The sequence below is a fragment of the Schistocerca nitens genome, chromosome 1 (genome assembly GCF_023898315.1).
Source record: "Schistocerca nitens isolate TAMUIC-IGC-003100 chromosome 1, iqSchNite1.1, whole genome shotgun sequence".
Lineage (NCBI taxonomy): Eukaryota > Metazoa > Arthropoda > Insecta > Orthoptera > Acrididae > Schistocerca > Schistocerca nitens.
This window is the reverse complement of record NC_064614.1, coordinates 858,226,528-858,254,037: the sequence shown is the minus strand read 5'-3', so window position 1 is coordinate 858,254,037 and position 27,510 is coordinate 858,226,528. Positions and strand designations below refer to the sequence as shown.

The window sequence follows — 27,510 nt, the reverse complement described above, 5'->3', positions numbered from 1 at the left end:
CGGCAAAGCATGACGAGTTAACACATACCCAGCAGTCAAAGGGTTAATGATGATGTGATTTCAAGTGAAAGAAAGAAATCTTTAACTACTTGTGCAATACTGCTTGTACAAAATCATAAACTTATCAAATAGCAATAATGCATGTAGACTTCCGTCCAGATGCTCAGGCAAATCTAACCTTGTAATTAATTTGAAAAATATAAAAACAATTGTTGTTTCATTTTACAAATAGTATTCATATGTGTGAGCTGTTGACTATAGATGTTAAGATAGCTATTTTTTATTTTTAGTCTGAGCCACAATATCAAAATATATAATCTTTGAACATATTGTTTTCATTAAGTCATGTAAAGTGTACTAAAATGAATTTTCAGACTTTAATCAAGGATGTTTTATTTGTCTCAAGTGAACATGTTGTTTTCAGCCTAGTGATAATTCTAGGAAGGGTAGCTGGTCGTACATGAAACGGGACGGGAGCAGCCAGTTAATAAGCATCAGTCAGTCAACATCAACAGATGGAATTGCAACAAAGCCCAGTGCAGAGGTATGTCCATCTGTTAGAAACAATTTCAAGAAACTATAACAATAAAAAATCTCTGGTGACTAAAAGCTGCACGAAATTCATTGAGATAGAGATAGCACCTGAGAGAAATAACACCCAACCCAACAAAGAGCAAAATGATAGCTAAACTAAGAGAAAAAGGAACTATTTTATTCCTGTATTTTTATTCAGTATAATCACTTAGTATTGTGAAGGGCATAATGCTCACTCAATATTGCACTTTTTATGTTTATGTATTTTTATGTTGTTTTATGTATCAAATCTTTCTTTATATGAAAGAGATAATGTTGACTGTGGCCATAGCATTCAATAAGCCACATGTGCCTCTGGGGTCATTCCAAATAACAAGTACTTCAGGAACTTAATCACCTTGTCTAGTCTTGTAAGTTTGGCTAATGTGAGCTTCTTAAGTTAGGTCTAAGGGTTAACGTCACTGACTACTAACATGAATGTCCCATGTTTGATTCATATTTTTCTGTGATGGAAAGGGCTGGAACAGGGTCATCGCAGCCTCTTGAAACCAAATGGGAAGCTGCTTAAATAAATGAACAGTGAAACTGACACACAATCTGCAGAAGTGGCATTAAACAGAACGGCTTGCACCAGACCTGTAGTTACACAACATTTATTGTTTATTCTTGAGCAATAACCTGGGTAGCTCTGCTGAGTTAACTTTTATTCTCTTAACTGACGTGGGAATAAAATTATTTCCAATTTCTCTCGTAAAAGACTCCGTGTGGGATGGATGCATTATCTAAAATAAATAGCACATGCTCAACAAAGAGGGCTCCAGATTGCTCACTTTCAGCAACAGCTCTGAAGGGAATTCCATTTTGTAACAGGGCTCTTACACGTCTCAAAATGTTTCCCGAAATTGTTATCGTTGAACCTTTTTTGATCTTAATGTTTATTGGCAGAGCATAGGTAGATGGGATTTTAAGTTAAAATGTTTTATCAATGTGCACATCCAGGAGATATGAACATTTGCTTTTATATATTTTGTTTCCACCTGTTCTGTTGTTATCCTTCCTTGTACTGAACCAAATTAATTTTTTTCTGTGTCAGTTGATGGAATACATAGAGAAAATAATTTTGTGATATCATTTATAATTCCCTATGTTGGTGCATCAGCAAGATGTTATCATCACTTTGTTCATTATTGTTCGAGATATTATCGGTCAAATGAAGGTAAAGTGTTTTCATTTGCCTGTAACATAGTTTCAACTTTGACTGTAAACTCCCTCTTTAATTTTTGTGAAAATGCAGTAATTTTGTTTGACTCCGTGAATAAAATTTGACTGGGGTGGCCAAATGGTTGAAATGTTTTGGGATAAAAGTCTGTCCTTTTAATCGTCACCAGAAGTAGCCATATCTCTTTGTTACTCTCAGTTTACTGTGCAGGTAGAAGAAACTCTGAGCCTACTGAAGTTGTCCCTTTGTGGATCTTCCATTGTCATTAACTTTTGTGATTTTTTTCCTGTAGTATACTGTGTATGAATGGTTGAGTGTTTTTGTGTGCTGTCATGTTCGTGGAGTAGTGCCAAAATGTGTATGCTTTAATGGGAGTGGCATGGGAGAATGTTAAACAGAGCAGATTCTAGTTTGTTCAGGCGATAAACACTTTACTGAATCTTACTAATGTTAATGCTTTAATGGGAGTGGCATGGGAGAATGTTAAACAGAGCAGATTCTAGTTTGTTCAGGCGATAAACACTTTACTGAATCTTACTAGACATCCGTAATCTGCTTCGGACATTAAGTTTCCATAGGACTGTCAAATTTGTTTTTGTAGCTTCACGGTTATCATTACCTTGTTCCATTCTTTGGTATGTCTCCAAGCCGTGGATTATATTGATATAGATTTCACTGTTAAAAGTTTGTGCCACTTTATTTACACTTCAGTGATTGAGGAAAAATTATTTCACCTCAGACCACCTAGATCGTGTTAAGAACCTATGATCTACAATTGCGCACTTAAAATATATAACACGAATGTAAAAACCAAGTTGTGCTATTGTATTTTTATTCACACTTTCTTTTCTTGCCTGCAGAATGGAGACACAAAACCTCCAGCCAAACTGGAATCCACATCATCTATGAAACGGCTGTCAGAAAAGTTGGCAAGTGTGTCACTTAAGTCTTCCATCAGACTGCTGCCTCACCCACTTGTTGAGAATGACGCATTTGAAGGAATTGGTGATGATGATCTCTAACAAAATGAAATGTCTCATTGCTGAATAATGTGCAGTATTTATACTCAGCATTTAACTCTTTTTCAGTGCCAATGAAATATATAAATAACCATAAGTGTTGACATTCCAGGATTTAGAAATGTGCCGACAAAACTTTTAAATTTCTGTTTCTGATATTTTATGATGCTATTTTATGTGCGACAAAATGGAAGATATATTTTGAACTAAAGATATACACGGAAATACCAGCTGAACTGGATGGAAATATATTGGAAGCATTTTCATGACTTCAATATACTTTTTACATTGTTAAGCACGTATATCTTTTTTATGTAAAGTGATAACTTTGTTTCGTCCATGACAAGATACGTGATCTGTGTAGTTTGTGTGTGGCTATAAGTAACTTGTTGACAAGTGCATTGTAGTGTTTTGTGTCAGTTGCACATGGGAAGCTGAAGGCTTCAAAGACCATGAACTGTTTCTTACCGGTGAAATTTCATAATAATAAAAATTTTGAAAGTGTCACTGTGGGCTCTTTATTCAGTCCCCCTTTCTTTACTTGCAGGGAACATGACAGCTGCTGAATGAATGCCTTAGTTACCGTAAATTTCATCATTGAGCGAAAGAGGGTGATTTTGAGGTTAGGACATCAACAGCTCAATTATGCATTTTCTTTTTTGTTTCACTAGTAAGAAATATTTCTTGTTAAAATGTGATCCACTCACTCATATTTTCATTCATACTGAAGCAACAACATTTTAAATTACTAATGAAGTCTTGGTGTAAAATCTATTGTTGAAATAAATTAAAACATAAATGAATATAATAATAAGAACGTATCACTAGCATTGATGAGCTGGCCATCCTTGTGCAGACATTAATTTGTCGCTCTTTACATAGCTTAACACATGAAAAAGTGTGTAACTTAGGCCATCTTCAACACATCTCCAGGTAACATCATCACTGCACTCTTGGCTGAATATGAAATGCAATAAGTTAAATTGTAACACACTATACAATGGCAGCCTCTGCACTAATAGGCACCATGTGTCATTCAGCAGTGCCTATTCAAAGACAACTAATTACCATTTCAATCCACTCATTGGCTAGAATATAGCCAGTTAATGTGATATACCAACCATAGTTTACTGATACCGAATGCAGTCCTATTCCCCCCCCCCCCTCTCCACTTGTATGCCAGTTAATGTGATATACCAACCATAGTTTACTGATACCGAATGCAGTCATATTCCTCCCCCCCTCTCCACTTGTATGTGACTTCTCAATACCAATGGAAGGGTACAAGGGGGATGGGTTTCACATCATTGTATGACCCTACCTTATCCATCAAAATAACATCTCTCGTGTACTTTTGTAAGCAGGGGATGGAGTTTTTGTATGTTCTACACTTTCTCTTTATACTTACATAGGCTGAGCAGCTCCTCGAGGTCAGAGCAGTCAAATAATTTGTCAGAACTGATATGCAAAACTCAGATGCATATTTAAAAAAACCAACCAACCTGATGAACCAGTATTCTGTTTGAACTACATTGTTGTGTTCACCAAAATCCTCTCAAAACATAGACCTATAAGTAATTTGTGGATCACAGTTATCTTTTTAATACAGTATTTTAATTTTAAAATGTGTCTTTGCTTCTTCATGTGTATGATGGTGAGCCCTAGTTTGACAACTGTGATCAATATCTGATGCTGCACTTGTTGCTTTCTGGTGATATAAGAATTGCTCCAATTCCATATGGAATGGTGGTGGTTGCAAAAAAGGCACAATGGCAGTTTGAAACAAGACTGGGAAAGAAGACAGTCTGACAACTGGCCATTGCCAGCTTATTTCCCCTCACCAAAAGACATTTTTGGAGAGGCAGCCTAGCTGATCCATACAGCATTCACCCATCACTGAACTATGACAGCATAAAAGTCTTGCAAAACTAAAGCAGATGTGCTTGTTCTTATCATCTTGATCTTTAGATACATTAATTTAAAGTGCTGAGTAACTGAAATTTTGCCTTTGGGTCTCTTAGATGCAGCAACCATGTCATAAGCAAAAGTCAGGTTCAGCATTGTCAGCGAATCTGTTAAACTTTGAACATTGTAAAAATTTTCATGAGTTGTATGAATTACAACAGATTGTTACTAACCACCACATAGAGGTAGGTGGTGGTGTGTGGCGGCCGGCACATTTAAGCAGAGTGTTGGATATTATTAAACTATTAGAGCAAGTTATTTGTGAGATGTAGGTAACCTAAATGCATGTGTGCATACACATGCCACTGGTATCTCTGGGCAGTACGGCTTGTGGTGCCCAACATTATTTACTTAGTGTTGTTCTCTGAATTTTATTCATAACTCTATGCAGTGGCCTGTTAACAAGTTGTCAGACTGTAGATGCTTCACACTACCCATGTGAAGCCGGGCTGGGTCATTACTTCTTAATAATATTGAACAGGCTACTTAAATGTGCCTTTCTGCTGCTCAGCAACTACTCTATGTGGTGAGCAGCAATCTTTTGTAATTAATATTTCTGTTTTCCCATCCCAAATTTTCCACTGTTTGATATCATCAAATTATGCTGCTTGCAATTAATGAATACCATTGTATGAAGTGGTACCACATGGTTGTTAACTTGCAGTCAGCAGGCATTCTTGGAATGTTTGCAAGGCTGGTTCAACTAAAGTCTGCTTCCATCGTTACTTCTGGCTATGACTGCTCTACAAGCACCTATTGACTTTGTGTTGCTGTGATGATATCTTTTGTGCAATCTGTGAAGTGTGTTTTAGATTACGTCCCTGGCTGCTAACTACCTGGGAAAACTGTGAAGTTCCTGCTACCCTCAGTTAACACTTTGTAGTGCTTGAGTGGCCAGCTGAAGAGTATAAACATTTACTGGTAGTGCACCAATAAAATTAACATTATGGACATTATTTTCTGTAAGATGAAGCAAGCTCATTTACATATTAATGCATAAAGCCACATTGTAAAGCTGGTTTGTCAAAAATTTTGTTATGCATTTGATGGCAAGGAGAAAATCAAGCCACAGTGGCTTTTTTTTTCCATGAATGAAAGCACAAAATTCTGGATGTTCTAAAGTACTAATTAATTTATAAATATAACTTTATACCAAGCTGTGATGGGAGAATCCATTAACATGATACAGTGACTTCTTGTGTGTATAAAAAATGTACATTCTCATATGGAGACCTAATTGGGACTTCAGATACGTTACATCATAAGGGGCAAGTCAGGACAGAATAGTGTGATTACCTTCTCTAACAAAAGGAGAGAGAAATTCCTAAGGTCCCTCCAAATCTGCGTATGGAGATGGATTTATTGAAACACTACAGTTAATTGTTGATGCAAGGCCCAAGTACAGTGCAGTAAATGCTAGGGAATTGCTACCTCGTCCAACCACCATTTTGAGGCAATCATTACAGTAACAGTGAAAAAGGAAAACTCGTGGATTGAGTGTTGTGCGCAAGAGTGTTCAATGATGAGATGTAAAAGTTGGAGAAAATATTGAACTGGAACTGATAAAGATATTACGGTCTTTTTGATTCAGTACTGTGTAAAACATTCAGACAATGGAAACTTCATGTTGGAAAGTCAAAAATACTGGAAAAGGATAGAGTGTACTCACTGTAAAGATGACAGTTGAGTTGTGGACATGAGCAGCGAAAAGACTGTTACACATTATAGCAGTGGTCATCAAACTGCGGTCAGTGGTTCTGAGCTGTATTTTATAATAATGCCTCTTGGAAACTTAATACCAGAATCCAAAAATGTCAACTAATGTTTTTTGCTTAGTAACAAACAAAAATACTGCTACGGTATAATTGTCAAATGGACGAAACATGGATTCGTGAAAGCGCATTACTCTAGATGGTCATATTCAAAGGTAGTAGATGTTTGTAGCAAGTAACATGAAATCAAATTAAGATTGTTATTTATTTGATTGGTCGTATGGCAATACATATACAAAGATTATAAAACTACAACATGTCAACATTTAAGCACAGCTCTCCAGCATAAACTAAAAAAAATGACAACAGCTATATAAAGGTCTTTTATCATATCACTCATTGCTGTCCGGAAATCTTCAAAAGGACCCTTGCAGGCATGTGCAGGACATGTTGACACAACAAGAGCAGCTGTCTGTCATTCTGATCCCAGTCAAAAGATGAAAAAGATTACCCCACCTGAAGAGCAAGTCTGCACATATTCCATGGCCCTTTCAGATGCAGTTCCATGCAGTAGTGTGCTCTTCTTTTTGATATCAGGAGGTGAAATGTGGCTTAAGATAGGTAACCAGTATGTGCGAGCAGGTTGTACTGGCATACTAACAATGTCATCTTTTTTATTTGTAGACTATTAAGCCAGTTAGGCTGTTTGCATCTGTAACATTCCACGAGTCACACAGGCTCTCTGGCTGGTGCTAAATAGCAGTCACTTTTTCAAGGCAAATGTCTGTAGCTAAGAAGCAGAGGCAGTCCAATAATCTCAAAGATCTCCTGGCTAAAATAAATTACCACAATTCTGTTGTAATACAGAACAACGAGTAAAAGGTTCAAATGGCTCCGAGCACTATGGGACTTAACATCTGAGGTCATCAGTACCCTAGAACTTAGAACTACTTAAACTTAACTAACCTAAGGACATCACACACATCCATGCCCGAGGCAGGATTTGAACTGCGACCGTAGCGGTTGCGTGGTTCCAGACAAGCGCCTAGAACCACACCGGCCGAAGATGACCTTCAAAAGATTTAGTAAACATTCTTGATCGTGTCGCACATTTCAATTACTGTTAGTAATTAATATAACATACTTATTTATGTTGGTCACCAATTAATAGTAAGATTGGTAGGGGAAAGGTAGTAAAGTGACCAGGTTGGGAAAGTGCATATTTTTTGCCCTGACGGCACTGCCGAGAAGCTGTCAGACTATTTCCAATATACATAATGTACATCACCATTGTTGTCGGTGAGACAGACAGAAGCAGCTTATTCTGTAAATTTTTAGTAAAAGTTTTTGTTTTGTTTTTGTGTCACCTACTGTAAAATAAGTCATTTATAGCATTTCTCACTTGTATGGACTGTAATGATTTTTTATACTATCAATGTTTAAACATCTTTTGGCCTACAAATGTACTTCCTGATCATTCATTTCAGTCTGATAGTCTTGTCTGTGAATTACTAATGCTGAGATGACGTCCAGTCAGGAAATGTAGCGACACTACTCGTCACGAAAAGCTGCCAAGGTGGTCATCCCACTTAGATTTAGTTACTTCAAAATGACAAGCATAATACAATAGATAAAACTGACTTTTAAACTGATTCACACACAAAGTTATCATCTGTCATTATATCCCTTTGTAAAATTTTTGAATTAATTACTTTAAATTGTTTAAAACTATCTCTGGTCTGTTATTTTTGGCCTAAAACAAAAATTCGATTGAAACCACTCTGCTGCAGTCACTTGGTATTCTTTCAGACACTACGGCATTAAGCAGCCTAGAAAATGTACCTAGAAATCAGAAAAACAAACGTGGGATCCTGCTGCAATTACATTGGCGACATTACCTACTTAGGTACGGAAAATTGGTCACTATGAAAGTCCTCAGAAAAATGCATATAGTTCCAAAATATATTTTTTTTAATTTAAAAATATTTGGTATGAAATCTTACAATAGTCAAAATGTGTAAATGGTAAGCTTCTATCAATAACCATGGTTTGATGAAAAACGAATCTCTCTTTTGAGTGGCCACTTTACTCCCTCCCCCACCCTTTTTATACAGCCTGAGGTGTCTCCCTACAATGTCAATATTGGTTCTTAAGCAGAAAAGTTTGACAACCACTGCATTATAGCTTTCGGCCAAAGCCTTGTTCAGCAAAGAGAACACACACACATTCACATAACGTAGCACACTTACACATGCATGACCATTACCATCAGCAGCTCAGACTAGAATGTGCAGCTCACTCTCAACAGCACCTTCCTAGTCATGACAAATTCTACATACGTTACACCATTTTCAGCAGAATTGACTAGAAATCTTTATCCCCTTTCCATTACACATCAATGACCCCCACTATCTAGACTAAGCCCTTTATGGACTCTTTAGCTTCCATACCACATTCTGACTTGTGATATTCCACATTCCAACTTGTAGAATGTTATTCTTTTATTGGTTAATCATTATTCAATCTTTTTCTGGTGGTTACCCCCCTCTTGGTAGCCCCCTTCCAGAGATCCAAATGTAGGACTAATCTACACTCTTTTGCCAATGGTGTGCGTGTGTGTTTTACATTCTACGGAAAGGAAATCAGTGCCCTTACAAATATTAATATGAACAATTGTGGTTATAATGTCATAATACTAGGAAGAGTAAGTCGTAGCAAATACATGTTCTCTCTCTCAACCTGCTTTGCAATCATCCACACATTCTAACTAACATCCAGTAAGGCATGATTAAAGTGGGCAGGCGATATAAAACCGGCAATTAAAAGATAAGTAAGATAAAAGGAAAGCTAAGCTAATTACACAGGAAATGTGACTGGCTGATCACTTACAAAAAACATGGATGAGCCAGCAAACCTGATAACTTATTAAAATTTTCTCCTTAAAATTTTAGGAAACAATTTGGACAATTCATAAAATTTCAAAAGATATACCACATCTGTTTGACTGCCAGTTAAAATAGATGGCAAATATGTTGGAAAATGAAATGCTGCCCTCTTGTCTGAATATAAAACAGTCTACTAAAATGTCACACAGTAATCTGTACACTATAAGTACCACTCATCAGGGGGTCCTCTCACTGGAGCAAGGAGCCATGTTTCATAGGGCTGCAGGGCTTCATAAGGCTATGTCCAAAGTGTAAACGAGTCAGATAGACCTTCTCCCGACTGCCTGGTTGGAAGGTGGCAGGCCGTAGCCACATAGCTGATTTTACTACGTGTTTTTTATTGTCCGTCACATCCACCCACTCTTCTTCCCATCTATGTATGACTCTGTACCTCAACAGAGAGGTGATAGCACATGCGAAGGCACACTGAACTATCCAAGTATCACGACAGACTTCTCTGGCTTGACATCCTCCATTTCACTTCTCTTAACACCCATATTTCCTGCTGCTCAACAGAAAGAAGACTCCTTTCCCATCCACTGCAGATGGCAAATGGTGTCCTGGATATCCTTGACTAATTTATCTACTAAGCACAAGTGTCATAGTGTTATGGGCAGTCAGGGAGTCAGAAAAGATGAAGAATTTAGCAGGCATTGACACATCTCATATGCTCCATTGCCCTCAAGATTGCACAGAATTTGGCATCAAAGGTGGTGAAGTCTGGAGATAACCAAATTTTGAGGACACAATTAGGGAAAACAACAGAGCAGCTAAACGACTCCCCAATTTTAGTCTCATCCATGAATACAGCTACATTGTTGTGATGCTCATTTCAAATATCATAAAACAGTGTATTAAAAACATATGTTAGAAAGAAAACTCTCCTGTAGTGTAGATTTAGTTATAAGTTGGCACAGTGGATAGGCCTTGAAAAACTGAACACAGATCAACCGAGAAAACAGGAAGAAGTTGTGTAGAACTATGAAAAAAATAAGCAAAATATACAAAGTGAGTATTCCATGTGCGACATAGGCAACATCAAGAAAAGCGTGAGCTCAGGAGCCCTGTGGTCCCGTGGCCAGTGTGAGCAGCTGCGAAACGAGAGATCCTTAGTTCAAATCCTCCCTCGAGTGAAAAATTTATTTTCGCAAAGTTATGATCTGTCCATTCGTTCATTGACGTCTCTGTTCACTGTAATATGCTTAGTGTCTGTGTTTTGCGACCTCACCGCAAAACGGTGCGATTAGTAGACGAAAGGACGTGCTCTCCAATGGGAACCGAAAACATTTGATCGCAAGGTCATAGGTCAACCGATTCCTCCACGGGAAAACATGTCTGATATATTCTATATGACACTGGTGACAGATAATAATTGTCTGAAAATAAAAAAATTAAACTCTTCACTCAAGGGAAGACCTGAACCCAGGACCTCTCGTTCCACAGCTGCGCACGCTAACCACGGGACCACGGCATTCCTCAGCTTGCACGTTCCTTGATGTTGCCTATCTTGCACATGGACTACTCAGTTTGTATATTTTGCTTATTTTTTTCATAGTTCCACTCAACTTCTTCCTGTTTTCTCAATAGATCTGTGTTCACTTTTTCAAGGCCTATCCACTGTGCCAACTTTTAAATAAATGTGAAGGGGGTGCGATGGGGAGGTTCCCTTGTTAGCCCTCATGGTGGTTAGCATCAACAACCTTAAGGAACAAAGCTCTTGTTGATCCACACAATGTGCACCCAGTCTTGCCACAGTCTCACAGAGCGCTATAAAACTAGAGTGTACATGCCCTGTCTGGTTCCCCAAACCTGTGACTTAGGGACTTGATATTCAGTGCTTTCTGGGCCCTTGCTTTCACGTGGTAACCACATCAGTTTGGAATAAAAAATGAGGCCCAGAAACACCATAAAGTTTTTAAAAGGTAGAATGTTGTCCCTCATATGGAAATTAGGTAATTTAATACTACAATGAGAACAATTAAAATTAATAGAATTGGAAGGAAAATCAGCATTGGCCATATTTTGTTGTTTTATTGTCAGCAAAATCGATTTTCGGTCACTTAGTGACCATCCTCATCGCTCTAAGCTTGTGGTTATAGCATGATACCAGTGCCTACCAATTTTAATTGTATATTACAGCACTGAGGATGGTCACTAAGTAACCGAAAATCAATTTTGCTGACAATAAAACAACAAAATACGGCCAATGCTGATTTTCCTTCCAATTCTATCCACTATTTGGTCGTGGTGCACACAACATGCCATGGAGTCGTCAATCAATTAAAATTAACACACACACACTCTTATTTACGGAAAATGTAAAACATGTCTTTGCAACCCACTCCTCCAACCTCTTCACTGCTAGTTGCAACTGATGAGTCGCTGTTGCCATGTTTAAGTGAAGGAAACCTAACTGAATATGTTTTATTTTCATTTTTATTACATTTGATATTCAGCATACCATGTACTTGTAATCACCTTTCCTAAAGATGGATGATTGCTGGATTGAATGAATGTGGATGTAATGGCAAACATATGCAACTTGGTGAATTTAGGTATACTTTCTTGGTTCAGCTTTACAGCTGGCAATTGACTTTGATTTTCGAAATTGGTTTGAGGTGCCACACAAACAGGGATTTATCTGCATGGGCGACCTCTCAATTGGTTCCTTCAGACCCATGCACAAAGCAAGTGTTTGTTCAAATTTTAGTCATTGAACCAATGGAAAATGTTGCACAGCTGGAAGCAGGTGGTGTCTCCTGTTTTCTGATTGGAGAAGGTGCCTGGTACAACTGATAGATTCATCTTGTTGATTGGTCAGTTTGCCTCCTCAAAGTTTTTTCTATCTCTGAGGGGGGAAGCAAGGCAGACTGGGTTCTGTACAGAGGCAGTCAGTCGCAGAAGAGCTGCTGAGCTCGTAATGTGCCATTTCTGTGACTTTGGGTGAAAGTTAGTTCAGATTTTTCGAGTTAAAAACTTTTTGTATCTTTAAATTCAGCTGTTAGAAACATTATGGGGGTTCTCATTATGATTATTTTGCTAGCATTTAACCAATTCAGATAAGAGCCTAACCTGTTCCTCACCCAGTCATGATTCATGTACATATTGTGATCCCAACTGAGCTTCATGTTCCTTTCCACTGCAATTCACATGTCAGTTTTGACGACTCAACTTTTGCTAGAATATGCTGACTATTATCTTCAGTTATTGTGTGAATGTGTTGAATCTTTGTGTGTGAGCACGAGTGTTCATGTTGTGTCCCTGAACCTACCTGCTTCTTGCTGAATGATGATTAGTACAGCTGACCCTTACAGAACCATAGTGTCAGAATTTTATACATGTTCCATGTTTAATGACTTCCAGGCATACACTCCACTTTATGAATAACTGTCCTTTAAGCATCAATTTCATTAAACTTTTCCCTGGGGTGCATACTAGCATGTCTTTCCCCCCTCCTGTGATCACTAACCTTGTGCACCCAGTAAGAGAAAGTTATTAGGAAGCCTTCAGTACAGTTTAATCCCTGCTCGATCAAGATGAAGTCTGGTAGCTATATTTCCATTGTGCATTTCCTCTGTGACAGAGTCTAGGGCTAAATGCAATTAATATTTCTGGGACCTCAGATAAATTGGCATTCAGAGGGAGTTAGAGGGTGTCAAACATTCCTTTATTCAAAAGGAAGCTCACGGCTATGAAAAGTCCACATTCTATGGTCAAAGAGTGTCCCACTGAAGAACCAATTACCAATATTTAAATGTCAATAAGCAGTGAACGTTTTTTGACACACCTTTGCTGTAGTTCAAGCAGTTGTGTAGCTCCGTTTTGATGGCATATTCCCTCACGCATTTATCTTTCTAGAGGTTCATTACTTGTTGGGAACTAGAAGTTTCAACCAACAGTCTCCCGTTTTGCAATCACTCGACAGATTTTAAAACGGCAGCAGTAACCTCTAAACGCTTTTGAATGTAGAAAAGTGAAACTTTTTCATAGTTGCTTTCTTTCCTTTCAAGTATTAAAAAGCACATTCTGACTAGCAGCATGCATTTTTGTTACAAGAAACAAAAGGCTGTGAATGAAATGCTGTATCGGGACTGCCAACTCGAACCCTTTAGTTAGATTGGGCATTGATACCCACCAGTAGTACACCCATTCCAATGTGAGTTAAAATAGAAAAGTTTGAAGGTTCTACCATAGTCCCACAAGCAGCATGGGATGTAAGTGTCCACTCAGACAGAGCCCCACTTTCCTAGTGAAGCCTTATACAACTGAGGTGTGGCAGTTTCCCTACTAATGACTGTTCCACCTCAACAGCCATGCACCTCATCAGTGTACAGCATATCTTGATATCGATGTTTTTTTTTTAATAGAGATTTTACTAGCTTTACGATCTGGGCAGTTAGGGCAAGATCCACATTCCCTGACACAATGTTCCAACACCATGCCACATGGCAGTTATTGAAGCCTGCCAAGAGCTTATGGTTACAGAGGACTGGTGGTGCTCATCAGTCCTCACCCTCTCAACAGCGCTTTTACCCAGCAAATGAATGCTGAGCTTCCTGTGGTGTACACCAATTAGAATGTAGCATGTGGGGCTTATTCAAAAATATTCCTGGATGCATCGAACATTACTCCTCTTTTGCCAAGAGAGAGATCATGACAACACATTTACAATGACAGTGCCCCATGTCTATGGATACACATTATGTCTCTTTAATGTTGTAGTGTCCATTGCCTTTTGAACTCTTGTGCCACTGGTCATTACTAATTCTTCGACCTATGGACCAGAGCGTTCTTTGTACCTATGCCCATTCCTTTGCCCTCTTTGACAAAACTGGTGGGCCGTCCGGAGTGTCCGAGCGGTTCTAGGCGCTTCAGACTGGAACCGCGCGACCACTACAGTCGCAGGTTCGAATCCTGCCTTGGGCATGGTTGTGTGTGATGTCATTAGGTTAGTTAGGTTTAAGTAGTTCTAAGTTCTAGAGGACTGATGACCTCAGCAGTTAAGTCCCTTAGTGCTCAGAGCCATTTGAACCAAAACTGGTGAAAGACTAATGCTGACTCATTGTACCAGAAGTCTTTGGCTCCTACTGCTGCCAACATTTACTCAAAACCAACATTATCTGGGTCCCAGTTCATTTTTATTAGTAGTCAAACACACTACACTTAGCTCACAGTGACACCTCACATCTGTGTTATGTGTTTCTTTTGCAGAAACAGAGTGCATTTCTGCAATTTCTGAAAGGTGTGAAGTGATACATATTCTGATCTACAACAAGCTGTTTTAGAATCTTTGTTTCATAGTTATCTGACTCTTAATTGTGAATCACATGTGACATAAAACATGTTGAGTATAAAATTGGTGAATCAAGTTCTTCCTAAGTATGTGTAAAGTATGCACTGTGATGTTTGTTACAGTTAGTAGTGTAGCACTTTGATATTATTTAACACTTTGGTAATTAACATACATACGACATACAAACTATGTGACTTAACATTTAACTCTACATTACAAAGTTCTCATAAAATTTACGATGGCAGTTTAGTACAAAACAGGAAATTATGTACTTAATTTGGTGTGTAACATATCACTGGAGACTTAATAATGGCAATTAAGTAATGCATAACCTGTAGATTACGGCTTCCTTTGCATATAAGGTAAACTTTACGATGGTTTACTAACAATGTAGCATCCCCCACCCCCTTAGTGTTCTAAGGTTAACCATTTCAATATGTGATTACTTTTACCATGAATTCTTTTTCTTCTACAAGTTGCAGGAATTTTCTGCACAAAATTTTGCAAACTCTATTTCCACAATTATGAAAGAATGTTATAATTTATCAAAAAAAAAAAAAAAGTTGTTATATTAACTTAAGTATGTTGTTAAATTAACCTAATTATGTCATGTATTGGAAAATTCGACTCGTTCCACATCATTACGAAATCGTATTCATGATCCATGGAACTAGTATTAATCTAATCTAATCATTCCTGTAACACCAGGCATTAGTCTCTGCTAGATCCCTGTCACACACACACACACACACACACACACACACACACACACACACCCTGCTCCATTAATCTTACTTCACTCACCCAGAAACCACACCTTCTTCTAAGTAATGCCCCTATCCTGTAAGTTATTCCTTCCCAATACACTCCTCCATGTCTTCATCATCATGTGCTACATGAAATTGCCAGTGCTGGTGCCCATGTCACATTCCTATCTCATGCATCTGGTGTCCCTATCTCCTGAATTCTTATTGTGATCGTGATTTGCCTCTATGTTCTGATGCTATGAGATTGGAATTACAATGTCTATCGAAATCTTAAAAATTGTATGAATTTCCTCTCAGCAAAAGGCCTTAAACACACACTATAAGGAATAAAGATGTTATGTGCCACTCTTAGAATGCAGAGAGAAATGAATTTAAATCTGATATGACTGGCACTATATCGAGCCATTTGTTCACAGTAAAACTTAAAGCCAAGTGCAAATTTCGGCACATGAAAATTCACACCAGCTCCAAGCCTGTCATCAGAGCTGCAGTGTATTGAGTGAATTGAAGTGCTTTACATAACTTTAAAAGACTTGCAGATAGCATTTTCCTTACCCAAACAAGTCTCTGCCTGTAAATGTGTATAATTGCCCATGAAAGGTCCATTTTTTGTGCCGCTGCCCCAAGCTACTGTTCATCCAAGAAGGCACCTACTACATGATAATGGTTTAGCAGTCAGGCTCATGTCATCACAAGTGGAATGATATCTCCTGAAGCCTCCTTTAAAGTGACTATGAAGCTTCTTTATTTGATGACTTCAACACTAGTTCAACATGCACCAAGCATTGAACAGAATTTTCAGAGATATGGAATTGTTTAAAAAGACCCTAATCCAGTGATGCACTGATTGTAAGCTACATGTGGTAATACTGTAGGGGAAATTTTTCATTGTGTAGAAAGATGAGATTCTGTAATAATTTAGTGCGTCATGCTATGGTTTTCAGTGGGTCCTACATGGTCACATATCTGGAAGTATCAAATATAAATTTAAAGAACACATCATCACTGGCCTCCAGGAGTACCAGATTTTAGTATTACATTGTCATTCTAGGAAGTGATGGGGAAACACTGACAGAAACATTATCTTTCTCCTGCATGTCTCAAAGAATCAAGAGTTTTCTCTGCAGGCAGTGCTATGAATCCAGTCAGTATGTATATGTGGCGATCGCAGAACTCTGTTAGGTTTATCTCTCTCTCTCTCTCTCTGTGATACTGATAATGCTTCATACACATTTTAAGTTTGCTCTCATCTTTATAGTGTTTTACTGTATTCAATGTAATGACTCTAGCACTCCACATGAAGAGTAAATTTCAATTTAGTCAGATTTACTATTTCTAAGAAGAATGGAATGTGAATCAAATCCTCCTCACTGTTAGGCCACATTATTATAATGACTACATTAAAACAGAATGTGTTTTGAAGTGTGATACAATTTACAAAATGATATGCATATAAAATGCAAACTTGCATGATTGGAACTCTTAAGTCTATTAACTCCATCCCTTGGCGATAAACTCCATGGGGAGGAGAAACAACACTGAATTTTTAAAGTGAAACCATAAGATTAATGTGCATCATTTGTTTTATGTCTTTATGATGTGTGTCAGGAATATGAGTGTATAGAGAAATTTGCTTCTTGTTTGCTTACAGAAAGCCAAGGACTTTTTAAGTTCTCCCATCATTAACCCATAAGACTGAAATTCCAAACATCCGCATTTCAACCCCAGTTCGCTCTATGACCTTTCTGTTGTTTATCACTTGTTGCTCCTTTGGCAATGATTTGTGAAAATGAAAAATGCAAAATTGCAATGCGGGTCAGATTCCACATCAAACAGCCCCAATAACTGGCTGAATCAGTTCAACAGTGGGAGGAAGGCAAGTATATACCACCAATACTATAATTTTTATTAAAAGACAACAGTATTGTAACAGATCTTTGCACTCAGCTTTACTTTTTCACTGAAAAACTCAACTGGGGTTCAAGTCAAGATCAGTACCAGGGGGTACCTACATGTGTCGAGCAGCATGTTGTCTGCGCTCACCGTGAGGTATGATGGGTAGAAAAGTGGGAGCATCAGGTGCCGGTTCTATGCAGCCAATGAGAAAGCAGTGGACAAATGACATATTTTTGAAGGAATATTGTCATATTCTCATAACCTCCAAAAACTTAACACATTCGGAAGAAACAGGTAAATATTTTTACAACCAAGATTATTAATTTAAGTGGTACTATTACAATACAACCTAACCACAACCATGTAATTCATGGCATATTCGGAAGAAATAAAGATCATTAATTTAATTTCTGGGACTAAAACTGTCTCATTCCAACCTAACCTTGGCATGATTCTAAGCTACTGATCAGACTGTCACAACAACCAGGTATTTTAGCTTTCACATTCACTGGCTCCATTCCAGCCTAATCATAACCTCATAATTTGTAATATAGTCACCACTTCACGTGTGTGCAACAATGATATTCATGATATTGTATGTCAAAAATATTTGTCTGCTGAAACTGAAGCTGTGTTATTAGGTCCCAATATCACCACAAATTCAAGAACACCACATATTAAGAAAAAAAGGTGACAATATCGAAGAAGAGAATGGTTTCTATATTGGCACTACAAATTCCCTTTCTCTTTTGTTGCCTCTGACTGGTTACATGAAAGTATGAGCCCATTAGTGAAACTGACATGTTGCCAACTCATGAGCAGTAGAGAAACACCAAATGTGATTACTACTGGCTATGATCTAGACATTAGCCCAGAATTGGCATTCACATTCGAACAATGTAACACATAGGTAAACTTGATAATTTATTACGCTAATATGTACAGCATATTCACAACATTTGATGAGCCCTTCATGCTATAAATAACCAAACAGTACAGGCACTAAAAATGTGCCTCATTTTCTCTGCTAGTGATTCATATTCACTTTTTGTTCCATTCTTCTTTTTCTAGTCTCTCTTTTACGACTTCTTGAAGGTAAGGCTGAAGGTACTTATTATCCTGTAAAATAATTTTTATATTAGTTTATTAAATAATAATGTGGGTGATCTATCATCACACAACCTTACAATGAAAACTTGTTAGCGTAGGAGTGGCTGCATAATATTTACTATTTGCTATGTATGAGAGACCAAAATAAAAATTGTTATTCATATTACTCTAAAAACTTTGCAATTGTTGTACCTATTAATCAACAGTAAAAGCATCTTCCAAAAAAACTGAGCAACGACTATCCATTATAACAACATAAGCTTGTAAGTATTATTTTCTTATTGCACCTACATTCTACCACACAGAAAAAGTTTTGAAAGATTTCTTTATATATATAATTTGAGCATTTATATCCAATCAGGATCATTACTTTGTATAGGACAAGGATACAGCAGGAAACGTGCCACAACCTTTTGAAAGGAACACTTTCATTCATTTAACCTCCAGAAAGAAAAAGTACTGATCAGAAACTAAGGTTATGAGGCCAATATTCCAGGAATTTTGTGTGTTGTGGAGAAATTAGTAACTGTGCAGTAATTCTGATACATGCACTTGGCAACTGAGCAGAGTTTCTGCCACCCACCATATACATTCCCCACTAGCTGTAGGTAAATACAAAATGTTACCCACTTGGAAAACTGGTCTTGCAAAGGAATCCGCTCAGTTATTCAATTTCTGTGGGCAAACATGTAACTGCACCTGAAATTTACCGGCAGCTGGTAGAGGTTTGTAGAGAGACGGTAATGTCTTAGCAGCATGTTGCAGAACGGTGTTCAAAGTTTGCGGACTGTAGAATAAATGTCGCTGACAAGGATTGCAGTAGTCCAGCACAGCACCAACAGATTTGAGAAGAGTTCATGGGAAGAGCTGATTCAACAGGAAGATTGTGTTACAGCGTATGACAGTAGTACTGGGTATGTCATTTGGAAGCGTTTGTCACATTGTTTATGATATTCTGCAGTAATGGAAAGTTTGTTCCCAATGTGTTTCATGAAATCTGACCAACCAACAATGGGATAAGCCCATCATGGTCAAGCCTGCAACTTTTGTTATAGTTCTCCACAGAGGGAAACAGTTTTCTTTGCCACATTGTCGCCAGTGATGAAATGTGGATCCACTACCCACAAGTAAGTGGTTGTTGGTGGAGTGGAAAACCCTCCTCTTCAAAGATAAATAAGTTTAAGATGGCATTACCTGCTAGGAAGGTGATGATTACAATGCTCTGGAACAGTGTGGATGTCATGTAGTTTTGGAAAGCGGGGAGACAGTGACTGCTAAGTGACACCGCAAGACCAGGACACGCTTGTGCTAAGCAATACCTGAGAAATCCTGTCATAATACAAGAAATTCACCCAAAAAAACAGCAACAAACACTATAATCAACAATAGCCAGATCAGTGATAATTAATTTTGCACTACCCATGCTGAAAATAAAAGTAATCAGCGTATATCTTCTGCCGAAACTAGTTACTGGGTACAGTGATTCTCACTGCGTACAGTATACAGTTACTCCATTGGCTGTGACTAATGGACACAAATTACCTAGAGCAGCATGCAGAGGAAGAGCTGCTGAAGTGCACTTAAACCCCAATTTCAGTAATTTGTTCTGAGATGTCTGTGACATCATGGGAAAAAAAATGCTCTTCCCAAATAATAACATTACGATTAGGTGGGGAAAGAATGATCATGTACATACTAAATCTCTGCAGGTACGTTTAACCCGTCTGAAGCTGTTGCATGGTAAGCATGACAAACTTTTGCTGACCTGAAAGCTGCTATACGTAATCTAACCCACACTTTCAATGGTCTGAAAACCATTACATGCAAGTGAAAGTTTTCAAATAGGGCAAAATATTTTAGCTGCTATATTTCAAATCAATACAACAGAAAAGAACAGCATTCTTAGACAGGACAGCAAAATGTACACTTACTCAAATATTTATGGAAACTAACATCAGTTGTAATTTCAAATATTTATAGAAACTAACATCAATTGTAATAAAGTTTGCTGGCAAAATAAGAAAATGAGCTACTATTGCTTAAAATAGGGAGCCTTAATTATTTAAAACTAAAGAATGAAAAGGATGCAAATAGATTGTTTGTTTAATCTAAAGTTTTTTGCTATTACTCTCACACAGCTTCCCTTTTCTTACCTCTTCATATTTTGTCCATTCTTCCTTTGGGAGATACTTCTTTATCATTGACAGGTGCAGAGCACGGTTTATACGGAAGTTCCTTTCATCTTTTATGCTGTCTGGCAATCGTCTCAGTGCTTCAGCCACATCTGGGTTCAACTCATCCAAGCAGTCATCATAGTGTAAGCCTGTTAAATTAGTCACATTGGTAACACAATCTTACTTATCAGATTTCATCCAGGAATATAATTTTTGTTGCCCAAAAGATCAAACATGTAAAATACAGAATAACTCCAACATTCTGAGTGAAACATTGAAAACATAGAGCAGTGACCATAATTAGAAACTTCTGGCCTACTGTGTCTACCAGGCCATTGTCATGAAACTTCATGACCTGCACTGAATCTTCTAAAATACAGATAGCTTCTTCAGAAATACTCTGTCCTCTTGCTCTTTAAATGATATTTAATAACGAAAATCTCAGACAAACTACACCTCAAAATCCAGTATGTGTGAAATATGAGTCTTCTGACCTAACCTAGCAACACAAAGGGATGATGTCATTACACACGAAGATACTGTACACACATTTGTTGACTCTGACAGCTCTCAGTCCAACTTAACCTAGATCTCAGGCTGCACTACTGAGCAGTGTTATTACAATCTACATTGTAAATACTGAGTGTGTTCCATTCTCTCTCTGTTGTGCTCATATGACGTCACACACCACAATATCATTGTCTAATGGGTCAAAGCTAACATCTGGTATAGATAGGGTCAAACCACACCTTACGAGGAAAGAAGTCATGCAGTTTGTAGTGAATCAGATATCAATAGTAGATGGTGCTAAACAACAAAATACTAATAAAAACTGAGTTGATGTGATGGAAATTAAATGTCAATACATTTGATGAAAATGCATTAAATGCAGTTTAAGGTGCCAGGGTTGTGGCCAGGCAAGGCATGGCTTGTTCCCCAGCACAACTTCTCACATCGTGGCAGTCTTTGTGGTGGCATCTTTGCTGCATCTGTTCCCCCTTCTTAAATCTGCCAGCAGGAAACATGCTAAACAAAGCTGTGTACCACAGATTCTATGTTGCTTTATGGGATTCTAATGGCTATCTGTGCTGACAGACCTAACAAATATGTAATTATGTTGCACTGCATACATTGATAAAGACATATTACTCTGCCATGTCAACACCGACCTTGTTTCGTCATGTGATTAGGTGCTGATTACCAATCCAAATGTCTTCTTACCCATGATTATTACAGGCTGATTTGCCAAAGTCTCAATGTGATTTAACTATATACAACCAATTTATTTTTGTACAAAAGTTCACAACAGTACACTAACTACTATATGCGCAAATCAAGTTGACATTCGGCACAGTAGCTGATGGGAGCATCCGTAAATAGAAAACGCCTTTTGGTTACTCTCACTAGCCACTACGCCAAGTTCAAAATTGTTCAAATGGCTCTGAGCACTATGGGACTTAACATCTGTGGTCATCAGTCCCCTAGAACTTAGAACTACTTAAACCTAACTAACCTAAGGACATCACACACATCCATACCCGAGGCAGGATTCGAACCTGCGACCGTAGCGGTCACGCGGTTCCAGACTGAAGCGCCTAGAACCGCACAGCCACACCGGCCGGTTAATACGCCAAGTGCCAACTTAGTTTGTGCATACAATACATAGGTGTTTGCTTTAATACGTCTATTACATGCGTAAATTCATCTAAATAATGAAACTGTGCCTAAAGTTTAGACCTCATAACCCTTTATCCTGTATTTTACCTCTTTTGCTCTCAAGCAAATTGTCACCTTAAAACTTAACCAAGATTTCAGGGGGGGGGGGGGGGGGGGGGGAATTTTCAATGTGTAACTTTTGCTCATGATCTGGATACTTGCAGTGGGAACAGCCTGAGCTGTGTAATTATTGTTTTAATATGGCATTACCACTACTGAGCAATACTTTCAGGTTTTTGTGGCCTTTATTACCAGTTAAATAATTTACATTTTAAGTCATAATTTGTACGTTACTGCATGTGTGACAGAAGGTGCCTCATACACATATTATTAATTCTAACTTACATTTGATTTGAAAATGTAATATGTGGAAAACCAGTCTGTCAGGTGGAAGGTGTTCGTGATGTAAAGAAAGGGTGTGGGTGAGAATGAGGGGGGCAATTTCTCAAATGTTCGACTGAATACACGACTCCAAGCTTTCAAGAACAGCTTTTCAAGTATTGCACAATATTTTATTTTGAACATTCCATTGGATATCATGTAACGCCTACATAACAACTAATCAACCCATTAAAAATTTCCATTGCTTGATACTGAAGAACGCTTGTATTCTGCATACGTCTAACTCCAAAACAACTCAATAAACAACTTCAGTACCGTGAGAGAGATATGTAGAACACTACTGCCACACAATTAGAAATTAACTTTTTATTTCACCAATACATATTAATAATTTGTTATTTGTGGCAGTTTCGTAGAATCGAAGGGTAATAGGTTTACTAGCAGAGGTCATGTTTCTCCTATACTTTTAACACAACAAATCGTACCCAAAAAGTCTAACTGTTCAGGTTAATCGTAAACTGCGTAAAAGGCTCTGACACGATATTTATAAGTTGAATGGTATTGTGTAGGTTAAAAGGATCTCATCAAAAACTGAAAAGAACCGACACAGCGCACAATGTCCCCTGCACTATTTATAAATTACATATTATTCGTCAGTAATAAACAGAGGCTTACCATATTTATTGAAACCTGAAAGATTGTACGCCCATTTTCGTACGGCGCCTGGAACAAAAATTAAATATTCTTTTCATTTGTACGACATAAACACAAATTTTACATCAATGAAATACAATTTTTTCGAGATTTACCCATAAACCCAACACTCCTCGAACCTACAGCAGCCATCTTGCAATTTGCACAGACAGGTCGATCTATATCCTAGGATCGGAGTATAACGAAGTCGATACAGAACACTACCGCTAATCGAAAAGTGATGAGCAAACTCAGAAGCTGCTGCCATCTGTATCCATCCTTCCTGCTTGTTGCTATGGCTTTCAGTGTGTGATGAACTTCTTATCATCCCTGATAACCTGATTGGGGCAAGTATATAACTACGTGCTTCCGTAACACAGCGTACAGTTTCTTGTGAGCCTTCGGAAAAGTTGTTAGTAAATCGCTACTACACTTCTGAGTGGGCGGTGGGAACCAGTGTGCTTTGGATTTCGACGCACAGCAGATTCGTAGAACTTGTTGGACTTAGTTGGATTTAGTTGTCAATCTGGAACTGCATAGAGGGATGCGAAAAGACATTAGAGACTGTCTTGGAATCAGGTACCGTATTTGCACGCTGCATCAGACTTGGAAGTGGCTGCACCAGACGCAGACTCTTCACGACCATCTGATTTCTCTTTGTTCGTCTGACTCTGACGTACAGTAACTTCTGCTGTCCGCCAAGTAGTTGTGGACTTAGAACCATAACATTGGGATTGTGTGCTGTTGCCATTGTAAATATTCTAAGTGTTGACACACTAGAAGCGCCTGTCTTTGTAACGAAGGACTTAAGGTTTTTTTGTAAAAGATAGAAAATGGCTCTTGTTCTGTGCAAGAATGTTTTGAAGACAAGCCAGTTTTCTCTTTCGAGAAGCAGCTCTGGTGTCTTCAGCAGTTGTATGCTTAAGAACAGTTACTCTAAAAGCGCATCTGAAAAGACTGAAGAAAATTCACCAGTGACGAAGTCTGTGTTCATTTCTCAATCAAGTGACGTTTTCACAAATCTTGCTCTTGAGGATTGGCTGTACAAAAATTTCGATTTTACCAACCACCACGTTTTGCTCTTGTGGCGTAATTCACCATGTGTTGTAATTGGGAGACATCAAAACCCATGGCTTGAAGCAAACACTGCAAACCTGTCTTACCAGGGAGTTGAACTAGCGAGGCGTAACAGCGGAGGCGGCACAGTGTATCACGATCGTGGCAACCTGAACCTTACCTTTTTCACACCAAGAAATAAGTACAATCGAAGAAACAACCTTGAAATTATAAGTAGAGCGCTGTACAGGGAATGGGGAATTGAAACCTCGATATCTCCCAGAGAAGATGTTATCGTCGAAGAGAATTACAAAGTATCCTTTTAATGCTTGTTTATCAATCTGATAGTCATCATATTTGCAATAATTCACGTTAGTATAAATATGGTTACATTTGTGTATCTTCCTTAACCTTAACAGCAGATCTCTGGTACAGCATCAAAACTGGGTCGTCCAAATGCATACCACCACTGCACGCTCTTGGTTGATGTTAACAAAATCAGCTTGCGGCAATCGCTCCTGAAACAAGACGTAAGTTTTTCAGTAACAGTTTCTCTCTCTCTCTCTCTCTCTCTCTCTCTCTCTCTCTCTTTGTAGTACTAGTTTATCAGAAATTTTATGATCTTGTCTCTGAAACATAGCTAAGTCAATGTGTGTTCTGGTAAATTTGAAACAAAATTCGTCATGGATACTTTGCCTTGTAGAACCAAACCATCTACATCCCGTATAAGCTATTAACTATGGAAATTGAGAACAACATTGCAGGTTTAAAGAGTACCATATAAGTGGGAGGGGAAAGTCTCAATAATAAATAGCAAGTTTTTCCAACATTCTCGCTTCCTCTTATTATAGTTTAATGTATGTAATTCTGGGTCTGTCTTGTCTCTGTATTATCATGCTTTCTGTTTTGTCTAAAATGTTGGAATAGATGGCTGTCACTTTTCAATATGCACATCATCAACTCTGTGATGGGAATAGCATTTTGTAGTTTGATACTATTTTTTTGTATGTGTTATCACTACCTGCATAGGTTCAGAGTTTATATTTGTTTGTCATATTTTAAACAATAATTTTTCTGCTACAGATGGGAATATCAACTAATGCAACAAAGAGTGTGCCTGCTCCCATTATGAACTTGTGTGAAATAAACAGACAAGTCAAGATTGGTAAATTGCTCTCTGCCATTGGATGGGAATATCTAAGAACATGTCCAATAACATTTGAAGATGGTGGAAAGGAGCAAATTTCTAAACAACGTGGTTTCCAGATGATTAATCCCACAGAGTCCTGGTTTCCAGGTATAGAACTTTAACCAGCAAGTTTCTCAGACAATGTTAAGTTTAAGTGTCTGAAGAATTCATACTACTTGTAGAATTATAATTAAGAGCCTAAGCTTTTTCTGCAATTGAAGTTCAAGAATAGCCAACATTTTTTAAAAACTCATGTAATTCAACTTAGTACTGTGAATGACTTTGTAGTGACATATGCCTCTATTTTTAGGTTTGGAAAAAATAAAAGAAGAATTTTCCAGTTGGGACTGGTGCTATGGAAAGACACCAAAATTTGAGGTAACTCGGTCGTTTCCTGTGTGTCAGGAAACTACTGGAGAAAGCACCAAGGAATTAAAAATAACACTGGTTGTTGAAAAGGGCATTATTCAAAACGTGACACTGACTGTTCCACCTGGCATTAAATCTGCTAATGGTTTTCATGGTGAAGCTCGTGTAGTCACATCACTGAGGGGAAGGCGTTTCTCTGAAGAAGCTGTCTTCATTTTGGAAAATTCATTGCAGGCCATGAAGTTTCACGAGAATGATCTGGTACACACAGTAGCAGTAGGAAAGAATGATTTTTTAGGGAACCGTAGGCAGCATGCTATACATTCAATGTGAAAAATTGTGTAACTGTAATTAGTAGTACCACAGACAATCTTTTTTCACTTCCTGCTACTGTCAACTGTCCTCGGTTGGAGTAAAATATTATTTGAAAAAGTCATAGTATGATCAAAAATCATGTTTTGTGTGGAAGTGTAATTGCTGTAAACAATTCATTCAGTGGGTTTTGCTTCGCGTAGATTCTCCACAATTTATGCTATTATTCTGTATCATAACTTCTTGCTTCATAAGAACTGTAATAATTGCAAGAGTAACAAAATATTTATTCAAAATTCATTCAGATGATGTGTTAAACTGGTGCTTAGTGTTAATGCTTTCCTTGTACATAAAAATCTTAAGTCCTTCTGAAAAAAGGACTGTTGGTTACTATTTAAGAAATATCACTGCCTTAATATATGTATTTATTGCTGACTGGCCTATTTTACAGGCTACTTAACTTTTTCTGTAATGTAAAGTTGTCCATTTTTGTGATTTGTAGCTGTCTTCAAATATTTGTATATTATGTGTTGATTAGTTTTTTTCTGGTGATTGCCACCTTGAGTTATTGTATGTGGGATGGCTATGAATTCCCATTTTCATTTTTAAATATTTTTATTTTTGGCTGTTGAAATACAGTTCACAAGAATACATCATATCAAAAGCCTTAGTTAAACAGTTATCTGTGGTTTGTATGTATACTGTAGTTATTATTTTGTAACAAATCTTTGTTAATTATGTGTGGTTATTAATGTACTGCTTTTTATTATAATTTTTTTTCTGTTTTGTCAGTCCATGTAAAACTTTTAAAGTAAGGAACTGAAAATCATTGTGATATAATATGCACACAGAAATGTATGTCTATTACTAATTTTAAGTACTGTGCTGTTTGAGAACTATATAGGCAGTTGTAACAACTGGAATGAAAAGTAAAGTTTTTAATTTTTCTATAATTAGTTTTCTTTTTTATGTGAGAGTGTAGGAACTAATTATCCACCACTCCACTTTTAACAACTAATTTGCGATTAGTGAACAATGAAGAAATGTTTCCACACATTCTTTCCATCTTTGCCTAGCAAATGATATGCATTTAAGTTCAACTCGACACAAATTACACAAACTGCATGATGTTCAGTTTTACATATGTGGTGTGCTCCATAGTCAAACTACTTAAGTTACCAAATATCTAAATTGAGCAG

The 27,510-nt window shown here is 37.7% G+C and overlaps 3 protein-coding genes across 4 annotated transcripts in view; 2 read left to right on the top strand and 1 right to left on the bottom strand.

Moving 5' to 3' along the window:
• LOC126263503 (sorting nexin-17) overlaps positions 1-3,279 on the top strand; it is a 92,232-nt gene extending 88,953 nt beyond the window's left edge. The window contains exons 9-10 of the mRNA XM_049960599.1: positions 425-544; positions 2,614-3,279. Coding sequence (XP_049816556.1) covers positions 425-544; positions 2,614-2,775 — 282 coding nt within the window. The 3' untranslated portion in view covers positions 2,776-3,279. The remainder of the gene's footprint in view (positions 1-424; positions 545-2,613) is intronic.
• A 14,982-nt stretch (positions 3,280-18,261) lies between these two features.
• LOC126263481 (cytochrome b-c1 complex subunit 7-like) lies at positions 18,262-23,617 on the bottom strand. Its single transcript, XM_049960577.1, has 4 exons — positions 23,502-23,617; positions 23,368-23,415; positions 20,614-20,783; positions 18,262-18,469 (listed from the first exon to the last, which is right to left on the bottom strand). The coding sequence occupies exons 1-4, from the start codon at positions 23,536-23,538 to the stop codon at positions 18,392-18,394; spliced, it is 333 nt and encodes a 110-aa protein (XP_049816534.1). The 5' UTR covers positions 23,539-23,617; the 3' UTR covers positions 18,262-18,391.
• Positions 23,618-24,079: 462 nt separating this feature from the next.
• LOC126263463 (lipoyltransferase 1, mitochondrial) lies at positions 24,080-27,264 on the top strand. 2 transcript variants are annotated; one of them, XM_049960567.1, is made up of 4 exons: positions 24,080-24,755; positions 24,864-24,971; positions 25,525-25,738; positions 25,941-27,264. In XM_049960567.1, exons 1-4 carry the CDS (start codon positions 24,219-24,221, stop codon positions 26,330-26,332), a joined length of 1,251 nt encoding a protein of 416 aa, XP_049816524.1. In that variant the 5' UTR covers positions 24,080-24,218; the 3' UTR covers positions 26,333-27,264. The 2 variants fall into 2 exon arrangements, with proteins under 2 accessions (XP_049816524.1, XP_049816517.1); XM_049960560.1 differs by having other exon boundaries at positions 24,861-24,971.
• Positions 27,265-27,510: the final 246 nt, after the last annotated feature.

What these genes read in the sequence shown, in the direction of transcription:
- LOC126263463 (XM_049960560.1), top strand. Translation starts at nt 24,219, where the DNA reads ATGGCTCTTGTTCTGTGCAAGAATGTTTTGAAGACAAGCCAGTTTTCT. An exon ending in TCGTCGAAGAGAATTACAAA is followed by an intron (nt 24,756 to 24,860) that starts GTATCCTTTTAA and finishes TAACCTTAACAG; the next exon opens with CAGATCTCTGGTACAGCATC. An exon ending in CACAGAGTCCTGGTTTCCAG is followed by an intron (nt 25,739 to 25,940) that starts GTATAGAACTTT and finishes CTCTATTTTTAG; the next exon opens with GTTTGGAAAAAATAAAAGAA.
- LOC126263481 (XM_049960577.1), bottom strand. Translation starts at nt 23,538, where the DNA reads ATGGCTGCTGTAGGTTCGAGGAGTGTTGGGTTTATGG. An exon ending in GAGGAGTGTTGGGTTTATGG is followed by an intron (nt 23,416 to 23,501) that starts GTAAATCTCGAA and finishes TTTTTGTTCCAG; the next exon opens with GCGCCGTACGAAAATGGGCG. An exon ending in AATGGACAAAATATGAAGAG is followed by an intron (nt 18,470 to 20,613) that starts GTAAGAAAAGGG and finishes ATTATTTTACAG; the next exon opens with GATAATAAGTACCTTCAGCC.